This window comes from Narcine bancroftii, chromosome 2 (genome assembly GCF_036971445.1).
Source record: "Narcine bancroftii isolate sNarBan1 chromosome 2, sNarBan1.hap1, whole genome shotgun sequence".
NCBI lineage: Eukaryota > Metazoa > Chordata > Chondrichthyes > Torpediniformes > Narcinidae > Narcine > Narcine bancroftii.
In genome coordinates, this window is record NC_091470.1 from 87882834 (window position 1) to 87899613 (window position 16780).

Sequence of the window (16780 nt, forward strand, 5' to 3'; positions counted from 1 at the left end):
TAGGTAATGTTTGTCCCTGGTAGGTTTTCGCTATTGTATTTAATGTAAGGCTCCCATATTTGTTCGAATATTTCAATATTATTTCTTAAACTATATGTTATTTTTTCTAATGGAATACATTTATTCATTTCTATATACCATTGTTGTATTTTCAAATTCTCTTCCAATTTCCAGGTTGACATAATACATTTTTTTTGCTATGGCTAGGGCTATCTTAACAAATCTTTTTTGTGCATCCTCCAAATCAATTCCAAATTCTTTGTTTTTTATGTTACTTAGGAGAAAGATCTCTGGATTCTTTGGTATATTGTTTTCTGTTATTTTATTTAATATCTGATTGAGATCATCCCAAAATTTTTCTACTCTCTCACATGTCCAGATTGCATGAATTGTTGTTCCCATTTCTTTTTTACATCGAAAACATCTATCAGATACTGTTGGGTCCCATTTATTTAACTTTTGCGGTGTAATGTATAGTCTGTGTAACCAATTATATTGTATCATACGTAGCCTCGTATTTATTGTATTTCTCATCGTTCCAGAACATAATTTCTCCCATGTTTCCTTTTTTATCTTTATATTTAAATCTTGTTCCCATTTTTGTTTAGTTTTACCATTTGTTTCCTCATAAACAAGGAGGCTTACAATTGCCAAACTTTAAAAATTATTATAGAGCCGCACAATTAAGATACCTATCAGATTTTTATCAAACAAGGGAAAAACCAGACTGGACGAGATTAGAATTAGATAAAATAGGGGAAAAGATACCTGAACACATATTATATAAATGGGATGAAAAATTGGTACAACATAGAACTTCTCCAGTATTACATCATCTCCTCAATATTTGGAAGAAGATTCACGTAGAAAGAAATAAAACAAACTACCAATTACCAAAAGTAATATTGACGCAAAATAAGTTACTCCCTTTTACAATAGATAACCTTTCCTTTAGAGAATGGGGAAAAAAAAGGGATTAAAAGAATAGAAAATTGTTTTTCAGGAAGTAGATTCTTATCCTTTGAACAAATGAGAGATAAGTACAATATAACTGGAGATATAGCGCTGGCCTATTACCAACTGAGATCCTACTTGAAGGATAAATTAGGAAGCAATTTGAGTTTACCAGAGGGAAGTAACCTTGAATATGTGATTACAGATACAATGTTAATCAAAAGATTTATAACAAATATGTATATTAAAATTACAAATTTTTTCAAGCAAAATATTTCAGCATCAATTGGGTCTAGAGCAGTGGTTCTCAACCTTCCCTTCCCACTCACATCCCACCTTAAGCAATCCCTTACTGATCACAGATCACCGATGGCATAGGGATTACTTAAAGTGTCTGAAAAATGGCAGATGGAATTTAATGCAGACATGTGTGAGGTATTGTATTTTGGAAGGACAAAGCAAGAAAGGACATTTGATGGATAGGGATGTAAAGAGAGCTTTTGGCATAGTGACCTTCATAAATTATTGAGTATAGGGATTGGGATGTTATGGTAAAGTAGAATTTTTAAAAATTAAAACATTTTTTAGACATATAGCACTGTAACATGCCAATTCGGCCCTATGAACCCATGCTGCCCATTTTACCCCCCATTAACCTACACGCCAGTAAGTTTTTTTGAAGGGTGGGAGAAAATTGGGTAAACCCATGCAGACACGGGAGAATGTACAAACTTCTTACAAACAGCACAGGATTCAAACCCAGGTCCAGTCCTGATCGCTGGCACTGTAAAGGCCTTGTGTTACCGTTACGCCAACTATGCCACCCTAAGACATTGGTGAGGCCAAATTTGGATTATTATGTGCAGATTTGGTCACCTAACTACAGGAAAAATATCTGTAGAATAGAAAAAGTGCAGAGAAGATTTACTAGGATGTTGCCTGGACTTCAGGAACTGAGATACAGGGAAAGGTTAATTCCCTGAAGCGAGTAAGAATGAGGGGAGATTTGATATTTATACTTTTTAGGATGATAGAGTAAATGTAGATTGGCTTTTTCTACTGAGAGTAGGTGTGATACAAACCAGAGTAAAAGGGGAAATGTTTAGGGGATATATGAGGGCGAAGTTCTTCACACAAAGAGTAGTGGGAGTGTGGAACAAGCTGCCAGCTGAAGTGGTGAATATGGGCTCAATTTGAACATTTAAGAAAAATTTGGACAAGTACATGGATGGGAGAGGTATGCAGGGCTATGGACTGGGTGCAGGTCAGTGGGACTAGGCAAAAAAAATGGTTCAGCCTAGACTAGAAGGACCAAAGATGCCTGTTTCTTTGCTGTAATGTTCAATGGTTTTCCCTAGAGGGGTTAAGATGAGATACGTAAAATTGTGCACAGTATTGATAAGATAGACTACAGGAAATCTTTCTTATATCAGTGGTTGATAAAGCTAGAGGATACAGCTGTTGAATGAGGGTGTAGAAATTTAGAGGGGAATGTTGATGGGACTTTTTTTTCACCCAGAGAGTGGTACCTCCCAGTCTGCTTGGCGGAAGCAGAATCGCTGATTGCATTTAGAAGTGTCTGGACAAATCACTTGGGCAATGAGTCAAAGACTAGAAGATGGGAATAAAATAGAAGGCTAGCATGAACCTGCTGGGGCCAGTGACCCATTCCCATGCTGCATGACAATGCACCGTACACGAACCATTCCCCTACAAGGTGCTGTTGCTCCAATTTGCAGGTAGCCTCAGCCTGGCAGTACATGAGGCCGTGAACAGACGTGTCAGTGTGGGAATAGGATGTGCTTGGCCGCTGGGAGGTCTTTGTTGGTGCAGCGGACAGATCAAAGGTGCTCAACGAAATGGCTTCCCATTTCGTCCAGTCTCCCCGATGTCGAGGAATCCACAGTGGGAGCTTTTCTCAAAAAATGAAATGAACATTTTTCTTCAAAAGCAAAATGTATGGGATGCAGATTAATCAATGGTAATTTCATCTGGGTTGTGAGATGCCAATGTTCTCTGCTGCCCCACGATGGTTAGACATGTTAAGTGCTCATATATTAAAATCTGTTGAACTCTATGATCTGTAACCCTAACTATTTCAAGACTGTTCATTGAGTAATGTGTCACCCATTTTATGATTCCTGTGTGTGGTCTTTCCAGTTGACAATATTGTCGTACCCTCTCACTGACCTAGTTCATGTTGCTTTATAGTTCTGCAGATTCTCTCTTAGAAATTCTTAAAAGCAACCATCTGTTTTTTGTTTGCATTACAATTTGCTTATAAAAGTACTTAACTGAGTGTGGAACCAGACGAGCAAGAGCTGGCGTTTGGCTATATCCTCTCTCATCTTGCTTTCCCATCTCTTCCCTGGAATACAGTTGCCCAAATATGAGGCAAATGTGCAGTCAGAAACGATTTCAAAAGGACAAAACCCTACAGAAAGGACCTGGAATTGACACATTCTGTAAAAAAAAATTATGAAAAAAGATGCACCTCAAGCAAAACACAATTGTAGAAAAATATATGTTGGTCCCCTGCGCATAAAATTTGTTCTCGGTGAGTAATTTACTCTGCAGCAATGCATGTTTCACACTGTTCTCTCATCATTAAAGTTCTGGAACGATAGTGAAAAACAAATTAAATCAGATAAGGCAGCTTGAAAACGGACATCCCTAACAGGAAATTCAATGTGCAAATATGTAGAGTTGGAATCTGACAAACTATCCCAGTAATAAGCCAAAGTTCTGGACTTGAAAAGATATCGTGTGTTGGCATGGTACTGCCGCAGTCAGTTGTGCTGCCTTGCAGCTCCAGGGATCTGGGTTAGATCCTGACCTCAGCTGATGTTTGCACAGAGTTTGAATATTCTCTTTATGACTGCGTCGGTTTCCTCCAGCTGCTTTGATTCCCCCCACTGGGCAATTGGTTGCTGAGCCCAACTGCTAAATGCAGGTTAATGGCTCAGAGAATCACAAGGGAGCTTGATGGGCATGTGTGAGAGAGAATAAGTTGCAGGGAATTAAGTAGAGGGGGAATGGGATTGCTCTCCTGGGAACTGACATGAACATAATGGGCTGAATGTTGTTTAAAGTATCATAGCCAACTCCTACCTTCATATTTTCTCATTGTTCTCCTGTGTCCATAAGACGTAGGAGCAGAATTAGGCCATTCGGCCCATCAAGTCTGCTTTGCCATTTGAATCATGGCTAATGTATTTTTCCTCTCAACCCCATTCTCCTGCCTTCTCCCCATAGCCTTTGACACCCTTACCAATCAAGAACCTATCAACCTTTGTTTTAATATACAAATGTACTGGGGAAGTTCAGCAGGTCATTCAGCATCCATAGGATGTTTTGGGCCTGAACCTGTGGGCATATACCTGCTACTGTATGACCTGTTGAGTTTCTCCAGCATGTTTGAGCCCTGCAGCTACCTTGACTACACCACTTCCCACCTGGCCTATAGGAAGGACTCTATCCCTTTCTCTTTGTTGAATTTGTTCTTGTGATGAAGCTTTCCACTCCAATACATCTGAAATGCCCAGCTTTATCACAAAGTGTTGCTTCCTCTCCACTGAGGTTGACGGAGGTGTCTGTCTCTCGCACTTCTGTTCTCACCCCTCCTCCTCCTCAAACAAAACAGGGGTAGAGTTCCCTTGGACTTCCCAGTGAGGGGGCTCTGCGGCTGAGGGTCCAATACATGTGGTGGGCTGCTGCCGACTTGAGACAAGAAATCCGCAGAAGTTGTGGGCTACTGGAGACTGCTGTCGGGAGAGTCACGCTGGGCTGCAGACTGCTGGAGACTGTCTTGAACTGACTGGAGGGGTGGCAGATATCCAAACCAGGATGCAAGGAGGTGCCGATGGCACTGAAGTGCCCCTGACCATGTCGGAGGTTCGGATCTGAAGCTCGGGTTGCCAATGGTTTGGACTGGACTCTGTGTATATGCGGAGGCTGTGGAAGTACTGGAGGTTAATCTTCAGACTCACAATGTCTCTGGGGAGGGGGCGGGGACTCTCTTGTGCATCTCTTTCTCTCACTGTAAGTCTGATTGTAAGAGGCGCTTAGGCAATTCCTGCCAGTGGCGAATCTGTCTGCCTTGCATCAGGCCAAAAGGAATTTCATGCAATACGACACTGTTTTTTTTTACTATGATAATAAATTGAATCTTGAAACCCAGCCACCCTCCATATCCAGCACATCATTCTTCATCATTTCCACCAGCTACCACTCAATCCCTCTGCTGGTCATGTCTTCCCCTCCCCTTTCCTTTCTGCTTTCTACAGGAGTGTGGCTCCCTAATTAAACCTTGCCTCCATGTCCCTCCCTCCCTGTCCCTGGGTTCTTTCCCTTGTAACCCGAGGAGGTGCAATACCTGACCCAACACCACCATCCAGGAATCTAGTCAACCCTTCCACGGGCACCTCTTCACCCTCTCCATGTTTATGCCTGACGAAGGCCCAAGGACCTCCCATGGATGCTGCATGATCTGCTGAGTTTCTCCAACATATTTGTGTTTTGCACTCGACCCCAGCATCTGCTAACCCTCTTGTTTAACCTCTGCTTTAAATATGCCCAATGACTTGGCCTCCACATCCATCTGATTCCACAGATTTACCGCTCCCTGCAAATGTTCCTCCTCACCTTGCCCTGTGCTGGTGGATGGAAAGGTGGTACCATGAAATGAGTAGATGATGTTTCTGTTTGATTTTTCAAAAAATGTAGACATACAGTCATTTCGGAAAACTGTGAAATAAACACTGAAATCTGCCACTTTCTGCAGGGAGTTTGTACATTCTCCCAATGACCTGTGTGGAGTTTCCTCTAGGCACTCCTCCTTCCTCCCACCCTCCAAAAATGTATGAAGACGGTAGGTTAATTGGGTGTAATTGGACGGTTTGCATTGACTTCTTGCAGGCAGAAACTCCTTTCAGTCAAGCGCGGGATTCGAACCGCGGTCCCAATCGCTGGCGCTGCAACAGCATTGTACTAACTGCTACACTAACTGTGCTGCCAATAATGTGAGGCATTAAGTCAGCATATTTAAAAAAAACTGGTGATGGTGGTGAAATCCTTTATTTGTCCGACATCCCGACAATTTGTCTTCCTTTCCACGTTGGTAACTGGTGATGAGGAATTGGAGCCAGGGATACATTCCCACTCCAGACCAGGGATACCATGCCCATTTGCAGAGCCGCTCAGCAGATTTGGGAGTACCTGAGGGAAGAGAATAAGACCTGTCATTAGGAGTGAGAATGAGAAGAAATAAATTAATTTTAAGCGGGCAGAAACCTGTTTTCTGTCTTCCCCAGTTCTGCTGAATGGTCCTGGGAGCAGAACATGATCTTTTTGCATAGATCTGTTGGTCGTTTCAGGTACTTCAAATTTATTTACACCATGGTAGAAGCCGATACCAACCACTGAAACCCGCACCGTCCAATTACACCCAATTAACCTACCGACTTTGTACATTTTTGGAGGGTGGGAGGAAGGAGGAGCACCCAGAGGAACCCCCACGCTGGTCGTTAGGAGAATGTACAAACTCCCTGCAGAAAGTGGCAGATTTCAGTGTTTATTTCACAGTTTTCCAGCATACGCCATTATTTTTTTTGAATATTTTATTTATATTTTCACACAAGCATGTACAGCCATATTCAGTGTCATGCCAACAATGGCAGTTCACATTCAAATATACATATACTCATTTTCTTTATGACTATATATACAAGCCCGTGTCTCTACCAACTCCCCCTCCCTTCACATAAAACAAGACGTCTCACTCAAACTTCGACCAACAATAACAAAACTTTAACACCAGGAAAATAAATAATAAATAAGGGGCATGGATTGTCGCAGCTCAGTGGGCGGCCACTGGGCCGATATTCATTCCTGACTTTTCTTGATTGGGATCAATGCAAGGGAGAGGAAGCCGCAGCAAGGAACGGGGAAACGAATCACCGCCATGCACCTATGTAGGTGCTGCCAGATCCTATGAAAAGTACCGTATTTGTTTCTCAGGTTATAAGTAATTTTCTCCAGGGCAGCGCAGTTCTGCATTTACTTGTTCCATCGTTTGATACCAAGACTAGAGTCGGACTTCCAAGTCACTGCAATGCACTTCCTGCCAATGCATATGCCATTATTTGATTACCAGTTGAAGAGCCTCCTTATTGCTGCTCATAAGAAATAGGTGTAGGACTAGGCCATCTGGCTCATCAAGCCTGTTCTGCCAGTCTGATTTGATGATAGGCTCATCTCCACCTCCCTGCCGTTTCCCCATGTCCCTTAATTTCCCTACGATGTAAAAGTCTATGCAACCTTGCCTTAAATATATTTATGAGGTAGCCTCAGTAAATTCAATGGGCAGTGAATTCCACCCTCTGGGAAAAGCAGGATGATTTAACTCCAAACCTGTGGAGATGATGCCTTCTGTGATTTTTCATTTTTAAAATGAACGTGCATTGTTACGAGCTTTCCATAGTATTTTCAAACAACTAGCGCCAAGTCTTCTGGAAAATAGATCAGACCATCAACTGTAAAAACAAAAACTGGATGTTCCTGCAATGTATATCTATATTCTCAATTACTGTTTGAAACTAGCCTTCCACTTACTCGATAGTTCCCGACATGCCCTACTGGATGAGTCAGTTCCCTGAAGAGTTATTGTTTCCATAGCGGCTATTCCCATAGGGAAAGACTGTAATGAGATACCTGGATGTGCCAAGATGCTTGTCACATTATTTTGTCCTTCTGTTTTTCTCACACTTTGTTGAGGGAATTGGGTTCATTAACCTGCAAGTAAAAATATTACCTCTGATAGCAGGGTTACAAACCAACTTCAAGGCAGAAACAACACATAATCCACAAAGGAAATGTGACTTTTCAACACACTTGTCCTTTATTTTCCTTGTTCTGAGTTCTCAGATATTTATATTAAAGAAAGATTTTGTTTACTGTTAGTTGAACATTTGGAATTCACATGCAGTATACCATATTTTGCTAATCTATATCTTTCTAATTTGATATGCCAATTTTTGAGACGAGGCAGAATAACAAGAATTCAGCATGGTCGAGATAGGCCAAAGGACCTGTTTCTGTGCTGTAGTATTCTATGATTCTCTAGAATCAGACTATTATCTGGAAACAGAGTCCCTTGACCTAGGCCCATCATGATTTTATAGCTGGAAATCCTGTGCAAGTCTCCAAACGTAAAGAGAAGGTACTCAATGTCTTAGAGATTTTAAGGTATGATGGAGTGTTTTAATTAGGACGTGAGATTGGACAGGTTAGGTCTGTTTTAGCTAGAGGGGAAGAAGTTGAGAGGGAATTTGATTGAGTGTATTCAACTGGTTCCTTTGGCACAGATTTTTACAACTCTCTGGGAACCTCCATTCTCTTTCATAGGATCTTTCTCATCCATTGGAGAAGGTTGATGGTACCTTGGTTTAACACTTCACCTGTGAAAACAGTACCTTCAACAATGTAGCTCTCAGTACTGGACAGAGCACTACACCTTGGCTGTGAGTTTCATTCACAGGAATGGGAATTTTTTTTCCATTTTAATTTAGAGGTGCAGCATAATATCAGGCCTTCCCAGCTCATGAGCCCACTTTACACCCATGTGACCAATTAACCAGTCTATCTTTGGTACATAGTCATCACAAGTCTTTGGACTTGGAATTCTAATTTCAGTAAAATAATACTTCCAGCACATTCAAGCCTGTCCCGAAAAAAAAAGTTACATCAATGGATTTATTTAAGGTACCTTGCACAATGATTCATTTTGAATTGCATTGAAGTTTAATACTTGCAAAAGCTGAGCCATTCTTTGCTCTCTGAATGTAATATAGAGGAGTAATGAAAGAGCAAGACCAGCTTGCCACAGTCCAAAACGTCATTATGAAAACTGGGTAAGCAACATCATATCTTTTCAAGGATGGAATGTACTGACCTTGCCTTCATTTTATAAGTTAATTAAAATATATATATTCAAAGAGAAACTCCAATACTGTTGAGACTCCAGAGAGGATCACTGTAGTCTCCCACCCCCACAGTCCCCCCCCCCCCCCATCAACGTGATCTACCTGGATCGTTGTCTGAAGAGGGGTCATTGAGGACCTGGTCATTGAGGACCCCTTCCACCCCGCACACAGCATCGTTCAGCTGCTCCCTTCAGCAAAGAGGTTCAGGAGTATCAGAGCCAGCACCACCAGGCTGAGGAACAGCTTCTTCCCACAGGCAGTGAGAATATTGAAGGACCAAAGGAACTGCTCACGGACTCTCATATTCATGAAACAATATTTATTTATTCATTATATATATGAATACTTGTCCTGTATATGTGTAGTTTTTCTGTATGTGTGCTATGTCTCATTGTGTGTCTGCGTGTTTTGCACCGAGGACTGGAGAATGTTGTTTCAACATGTTGTACTTGTACAATCAGATGACAATAAATTTGACTTGACCTACTTTCTATAGCAAAGATAAAGATACATAACCACCATTTCAGTCTTGAGCCCTTCGTCCAGGTATGAGCAAAATGTAGGCAGGCACTCAAACACAATTATATCTGCACTTGGGTTTTGCTGTGAGCTCGTGCAACCAGACCAGCCTTTGGGCTGACTGATACTTTGTCCTCTTCCTTCAGTCCTAATCTTGATGCCTAGTTGTGAATTCCATCACTGGTTCACTCCTTTTGTTCTCCCACTCTGCGGGGCCCTCTCCCAGGATTCTCCTTCTCAGTGGGTGGGTGTCCTCGTGCTTTAGTGCCCTGCACTACTCCACTGATCCACCCAGAGCCCCTGACCCTCATTGTCAGCACCAAACATGGGCATAGAACACCCTGGTTTCAAAGATGTTGAAAAGTAAACACCATCACTCCCTTCTACATGCCAATTGAAACCTGTATGTGGTGGAGGGCATCACGACCGGGCAGAAGGACCCTGCAGAGGAGTGTTGTGTCTCCCCTCACTGCTCTGGCAGGTTTGCACCTCCTAGCCATGGAAGAACGATAGAACATTAAAGGCAGAACTCTGGGTCTAAATCAACAATAGTTCCAGTGCTCATCCTTACTTGAGCAGCTGTGGTGGATACTGGCCCTGAGATGGAAGAATGGAATATTAAATGAAGACTATCTTCAACATAAGATCTTCTTTCTTGGTTGGTGTTGTGGTGGGGTCAATCTTTGATGGTGACTCCCTGATGTTCTCGTAGTCCATTGAACTTCATAAAGCTTGGTCATTCCGATCACCCATCCCTCAAGGACTTGGAGTTTGAACATGAACACTGTCCTCACTCCTGTACGCATTAGAAGGTATTGCCTTTTGAACCTGCATAGACTTTACACATTCTTTTGTACAGAAGACTTTTTTGGGTGTAATGTTCCTATTTTATTAAGCAGTTCCATGGGCAGCTTTATTCTATGCAAGATGACTATAGAGTTTCCAGCATTGCAGCAGAGATGACCCCTGACTGGGGTGTAGGGAGAGAATGTAAGGTTTCCTTGGTGGAGGGAAGGAAGATTACTGATGAACACTAGTCATCATACTAGAAGGGATTCTCCCACACTGGCCTCTGTTTCCCGAAACTGGCTTAAAAACCGATCTTCCGTGGTGAGCCTGGTGCGGAAACCTGTCAGACTCTGCCCCACCACACTGGCAATGTACCCTGCTGCAGAATGACATTCCTTTATGTGGTTCTACAATCACGACATGCAGACACACAGCTGAATGCCACCATGTGCACAGTGACTGGGATCCTTAGATCTAATCCAACTGAAGGATTGCCAGTTCTCCTGCAATTCCTCTTGATTCAAGGCCTCCATGAATAACAGCACCCTCTCTATTCACAGACACAGTAAACTGCCATCTAAGAATTCAGACTCACACTGGCCATTCGAGAAACAGCAGGCAATCTCTGAGCAACAGTAAGTACCCGTTGGGCGCTATTGGTAGCCCCAATAATTATGCAGACAGAAGACTGAGGGGAACAATAGCCTTTATTGAGCAAGAGACTGCTGGCCCAAGTCCAGGCTAGGAAAATGAGCAGGAAGGAGAGGGGACTCGACCTTTATGGCCTGTTGTCACATAGGAGGAGCTAAGGCAAGGAGACACCCGGAGGGTGGGCCAGACAGTGTATACAGCCATATCACCACATTCACGCCCCCCCCCCCCTTTTTAAGAAAGAACCCACAGGTAACATCAAAACCTGGAGGCAATACAACAGCAATACAGGAACTTTTAACAATTATCAAACAAACTGGTGGACGCCCCCACCAGCTAGAGATTGAGCCGCACAGGTGGCCTCCTCTGTCTGCTGGACCGCCGGGGAACCGGCGTGTCAGTACGGTGCTCCTCTGGAGATGGGGCTGATGGGGGATTGTCGACTGCAAGAAATGTGGGGGGGTTGGGGTGCTGGCAGTGGACTCCTGGAATACTGGGGGGTCCTCAGCAGCTGCAGGAGAGTTAGGAACCTGGACATCCAGCTGCAGGGCAGGCTGCTCAGACTCCAGGGCTGTGCTTGGATGTGGCGCCATCGGATCCATGGCATGTTCAGCAACCAGCAAGGCAGTCACGGGGTCTTAGGCCCTTGCTAGGTCTCGTATGGCCACCGTGTCCTCATGGCCATTCAGGTACCTCAAAATGCATACTGGGTGTTGGCATGTATGAGTGAAGATACTACTCAGGGCCTTGATGACCGTGGCTGAGGTCATATCTGGGCAGGAATTGCAAAGGGGAATCTGGAAAATTCGTCCACCACCATCAAGAAGAAGGCGCTCGTATTTGTGGTCGGGAGGGGGCCCTTGAAATCAATACTGAGTCATTCAAAAGGGAAAGTGGCTTTGATGAAGTGTGCCTTTTCTGGCCGTTAGAACTGAGGCTTACACTCGGCACAGATTTGGCAGCGTCTGGTCGTGGACTGGACATCCTCAACGGAGTACGGGAGGTTCCTTGACCTGATAAAGTGATACAACCTCGTAACTCTGTGGTGGCACAGACTGTTGTGCAGGACCTGGAGACGGTTGAGATGTGCACTGGCACACGTCCCTCGGGATAGGGCATCTGGGGGAATCGTTGAGCTTATCCGGCTGGTACAAGATGTAATAGTTGTAGGTGGATAACTCAATCCTCCACCTCAGAATCTTGTCAATTTTGATTTTACCCCGTTGTTTGGCTCTGAACTTGAAGGCCACTGCCCTTTGGTCAGTCAACAGGGTAAACCTTTTACCGGCTAGGTAGTGCCACCAGTGGTGCACTGCCTTAATGATCGCTTGCGCCTCCTTCTCGACGGAGGAGGGTGCAGGAAAAAAAATGCTACTGGCCTGCCGGCCTGGTTTAATGTGACGGCTAGTGCAAAGTCAGAGGCATCGCTTTCCATCTGAAAGAGGACGAACTCATCCATAGCATGCATCGTGGCCTTAGCGATGTCTCCTTGAATCTGATTGAAAGCAGCTTGGGCCTCCGCTGATGGTGGAAAAGTGGTTGACTGAATTAGGGGATGGCTCTTATCAGCGTAGTTGGGCACCCACTGCACGTGATATGAGAACAGCCGTAGGCACCATTTCAGCACCTTCAGGGTGTTCAGGACAGGGAGTTCCAGAAGTGGTCACAAGCTGTCAGAGTTGGGATCAATGATATCATGTGCCACGATGCATCCAAGAAGGGCCAGGCGCTCCATGTTGAACATGCACTTGTCCTTTTTGTACATCATGTTACATAACTTGGACGTATGCAAGAACTTTGTGAGTTTGCGTCTTGGTCTTGCTGATCATGGCTGCAGATGGTGACATTGTCGAGGTAGGGGAAGTTTGCCGTCAACCCGTGTTCCTCCATCATCCGGTCCATTACTCTCTGGAAAGCAGAAACACTGTTAGTAATGCTGAAGGGTACCCGCAGGAAATGGAAGAGTTTCCCGTCGGCTTCTAATCCGGTATAGATTCGATTGCTCGGATGGAGGGGGAGTTGGTCGTAAAACAACTTGAGGTCAATAGTCGAAAAAATTCTGTATTTGACGACCTTATTGACCAAGTCGTCTATATGGGGAAGTGGGGACACATCCAGCTGGGTGAAGCGGTTGATGGTTTGACTATAGTCAATTACCATCCGGGGCTTGCCTGCCCCTCTGACCACGAGGACCTGTGCTCTCCAGGGACTGGTGCTAGGGGCTATGATCCCCTCTGCCAGGAGTGGCTGAACCTCAGCCCAGATAAATTACATATCCTCGTAACTATAGCGCTGAGTTTTGGTAGCGAGGGGTTTGCAATCTGGGGTGAGGTTCGCAAACAGTGATGGAGGGGGCACCCTTAAGGTGCTGGAGACTGAGAGCTGGGACCACTGGACAGTGCCGGGGACCAAGTGCCAATACCACTGGACGGTGCTGGAGATTGGGTGTTGGGGCTACAGGACGGCAACAGGTGCTGGCTATCCGGTTGGGGATGGTCATCCGAATACTATGGGCTGTGACCGGTCAATGGTAGTTGGGGGCCTCCGAACGCCATTGTCACGCTCCTAAACTGACTCTGAAAGTCAAGGCCTGGGAGGCTCGGCATGCAGAGGAAGGGCATAATTAATTACACAAGTCGTTATAACATTCCCTCTTCTCCCCCCCCACCCCACCACTGTCAGCGACGATACACAATATTATTGGATACTCGTTTGTTGGTCCCTAGACACCATTGAAACCATCCCAGTCATGGGTCGGACTGGGAGGAAGAGTCTCTGGCCACATCGGGGTGTACAAAGCTTTCCGTACTGCTGCTATTGAAAAAACAATTAGTTTTATGTCCATTCACCTCAATCTTCATCATTGAGTTCGAGATCGGTTGAGGATTGGCTTGATTCAGTGTCACTGAAGCGAGGAGTGACGTTCCTTCATCGTCGTCATTGGTGGGGAGGCCCGCCCAAGATGGCGACCTCCATGTTGACCACGCAGCACCAGATGAAGAAGAAGCCGGAAGTGGAGTTGTGGTGGTCAGAAATGACGTCACTGAAGTGGTAGGCCAAGGTGCCGTGGTTGGGAGCGATGGCCGGTAAGATGGCGCTCCCCTCACCATGCACGCAGTCAGCACCAGAAGCTCTTCAGGGACACACACCGCACTGCTCGCTGGCTGTGATCAGGACCTGCAGACCCATTGATAGTAGCCCCTCTTTCCACAGCCTGAGAAGATCGCTCCTTTTGCAGGGCAGAGGCACCTCGCGTGCTTGGCCTACCCACAGAAGTTGCATCTCGACGATGTGGTCGGCGTGATTGTAGCCACGGTCGGGTTGCTGATGCCCAACACCGAGTCTGAGGTTGATAGCCCTTGTGGCCTGCTTCTGCCCACGATCAACACCGCTTGGCGCTGGGCCGAGTCCAGAGTTCTGACCAGTTCGATAGCCTTTTTGAGAGGGAGCGGGTCCTCCTCGAGGAGTCTTTACCAGATGTAGTCTGACCTCAACCCCGACACACAGGCGTCTCTGATCAGCTCTTCCATCTGATCAGCTCTTCCATGCACTGGTTCGGCGATATCGCGCCTGGGCCTGTGAGATTCCCCCATACAGTCTTTTCCCAGTGTGACCAGGGACCTGATGAACCTTTCAGTGGATTCACCAGGCTGTTGTTTCCTGGACGCCAGCAGGTAACAGGAGTAAACCAAGTTCACCTTGGGTTTATAGAGCGCCCACAGCTCAGCCATTGCCTCGGTGTAGGTCATGCAGCCTTGGATGGTCAGATAGGCCTTCTGGCCGACTTGTGCCTGAAAGATCTTGAGCTTCTTTTTGTCCGAGTCGACCACCTCCACAGCAGTGTCGAGGAAATTGTTAAAACAGTTCACCCACTGCTCGAAGAGTACTGATGCACCTAGGACTTGGGGGTCTACTTCCAGCCTTTCGGGGCGCAGCAATTTCTCCATAAAATCTTGCTCAATAAATTGTTGGGTGCCATTGGTAGCCCAATAATGATGCAGACAGAAGTCTGAGGGGAACGATAGGTTTTATTGAGCAAGAGACTGCTGGCCCGGGTCCAGGCTAGGAAAATGAGTGAGAAAGAGAAGGGACTCAACCTTTATGGCCCAGGCCATATGGGTAGGATCAAGGGAGAAGCTAAGGCAGGGAGACACCCGGAGGGTCGGCCAGCCAGTGCATACAGCCATATCACCACAGTACCCCACAGTCCAGATGGAGGGACCTGCTGAGCACAGTTAACACAGGCTATATACATCTTGTTACTGACCTCATACATAGACATCTCAAGATTCAACTTTACCAGGCTGCGAAGTAGCTTCTTCCTTCAGGCTATGAGATTGATGACAGAATCCTGTAATTTTGGGTCTCTTATAAATGAAATGAATAAATTATACCAAAATATGTATATTTATTTTATATTCTTTCTTTATGTATTGATGTGATTATTATGTGTGTCCTTGTGTTCTCTGTGGTCTGGAGAAACACTGTTTTATCTGGTTGATTAAGTATAGTCAGATGACAATGAACCTGAACTTGAGATGGTGGCCAACTCCTGACAAAAGCTACTGGGCAAGAAGGCTGGCCCCCTGCTCCACAAATAGAAGAAAAGCGAGGTCCCAAAGAGTACCTGGCCTTGACACAGAACTCATCGCATCAACACTTGCTGCAGGAGGAGCCTGGTTCTATTTGACCTCTCCAGAGGTCACTGGAGATGTCCAGATTTACAGACTGGGCGCCTCATGGTGAGGCATCTCACGTTATTTAATTTAATTTAGACATTCAGCACAGTAACAGGGCACCTTCGGACCCAGAGCACCCAAATAAACCAATTAGCCTACAACCCCCGTACTTTTTAGTTTGGAAAGGTGGGAGGAAACCAGAGAACAAAATAAAAAAGAAGTTATTGCTCCTCACAACCACATAATGTGGCTGTAAAGCGCACTGAGATGTTTGGAGACCATGAAAGTTGCCGCATAAAGTGCATCTTCCTTTCAGTCTTGAAACCATAATATAGTTTGGGTGGGAGGGGAATGGAGGGTTATGGGCAAGGTGCAGGTATGTGGGACTAGAGGAGAGCACTTGGTTCGGTGTGGACTAGAAGGGCCACAATTTCCTGTTTCTATGCTGTAATTGTTATATGGATCACATTGATTTTATCTTTTTTGTTCCTTTCAAGCAAGAATAAGTGCAGGCTAAGTTTTGGTCATCCTGATATCCACGTCGACTCAAACCATATATTTTGAAAGATCTGCCTTTCAACCATTTCCTTCTGAAATCCATGAGGACCATCCCTATTATCCAATCAGATCCAGATCACTGCATCTGTGTTTTATTCCGAAATGACAGTTCATTGGCCTCTGGGTTTTGCAGCATTTTGGAATTGTATCTACTGATGTCTACGTAGACTTTTATTTTGAATATTCTATTTTAAAAAAGTGTCCATACAGGTAGTCATAGTCATATGCAAAATGCAGTAAACAAATATTAGTATCAAATACATGATGGTATAACCACCACCCCCCCCCCAAACCCCTAAACAAAACCCCAAGAAAAGAAAGGAAAGGAAAATAAGAAAAAGCATAGAAAAAAAAATAAAGAAAAGTACAAAAATAGAAACCTGGTTGCTGAAGGGCACCCCTCACCACACGGTTCTAATCATTTGTTTCTTTTAATACTTCCAAGGAGGTTAACAGGGTGCGAAGCTTAGGGGAAACATCTATAAATTAATTCCCTCAATTGTGCCAAATTTTAAAAAAATACATCCTATTAACTTCTCAGATTACTAGTGATCTTCTCCAAAGGGACGCAGCTATGTACCTCTGCATCCCATCTCTCCATACCTAGGGTGGGGGTTGGGGGGGGGGGGGTCCAATTTCCACATTACT

At 44.7% G+C, this 16780-nt stretch overlaps 1 protein-coding gene and 1 long non-coding RNA gene across 9 annotated transcripts in view; one reads left to right on the forward strand and one right to left on the reverse strand.

The window, feature by feature from the left end:
* Window positions 1-16780, forward strand: part of rab15 (RAB15, member RAS oncogene family) — a 224357-nt gene that overhangs the window by 138493 nt on the left and 69084 nt on the right. For 3 of the 8 annotated variants that reach the window (XM_069917395.1, XM_069917393.1, XM_069917396.1), the window contains one exon: window positions 10805-10879. The exons of the other annotated variants lie outside the window; for them this stretch is intronic. In XM_069917395.1, coding sequence (XP_069773496.1) covers window positions 10805-10879 — 75 coding nt within the window. The remainder of the gene's footprint in view (window positions 1-10804; window positions 10880-16780) is intronic. 8 annotated transcript variants of the gene reach the window in all.
* LOC138752402 (uncharacterized) lies at window positions 6024-7732 on the reverse strand. The gene is made up of 3 exons (XR_011350599.1): window positions 7567-7732; window positions 7366-7463; window positions 6024-6171 (listed from the first exon to the last, which is right to left on the reverse strand). It is a non-coding gene; the product is annotated as an uncharacterized lncRNA (long non-coding RNA).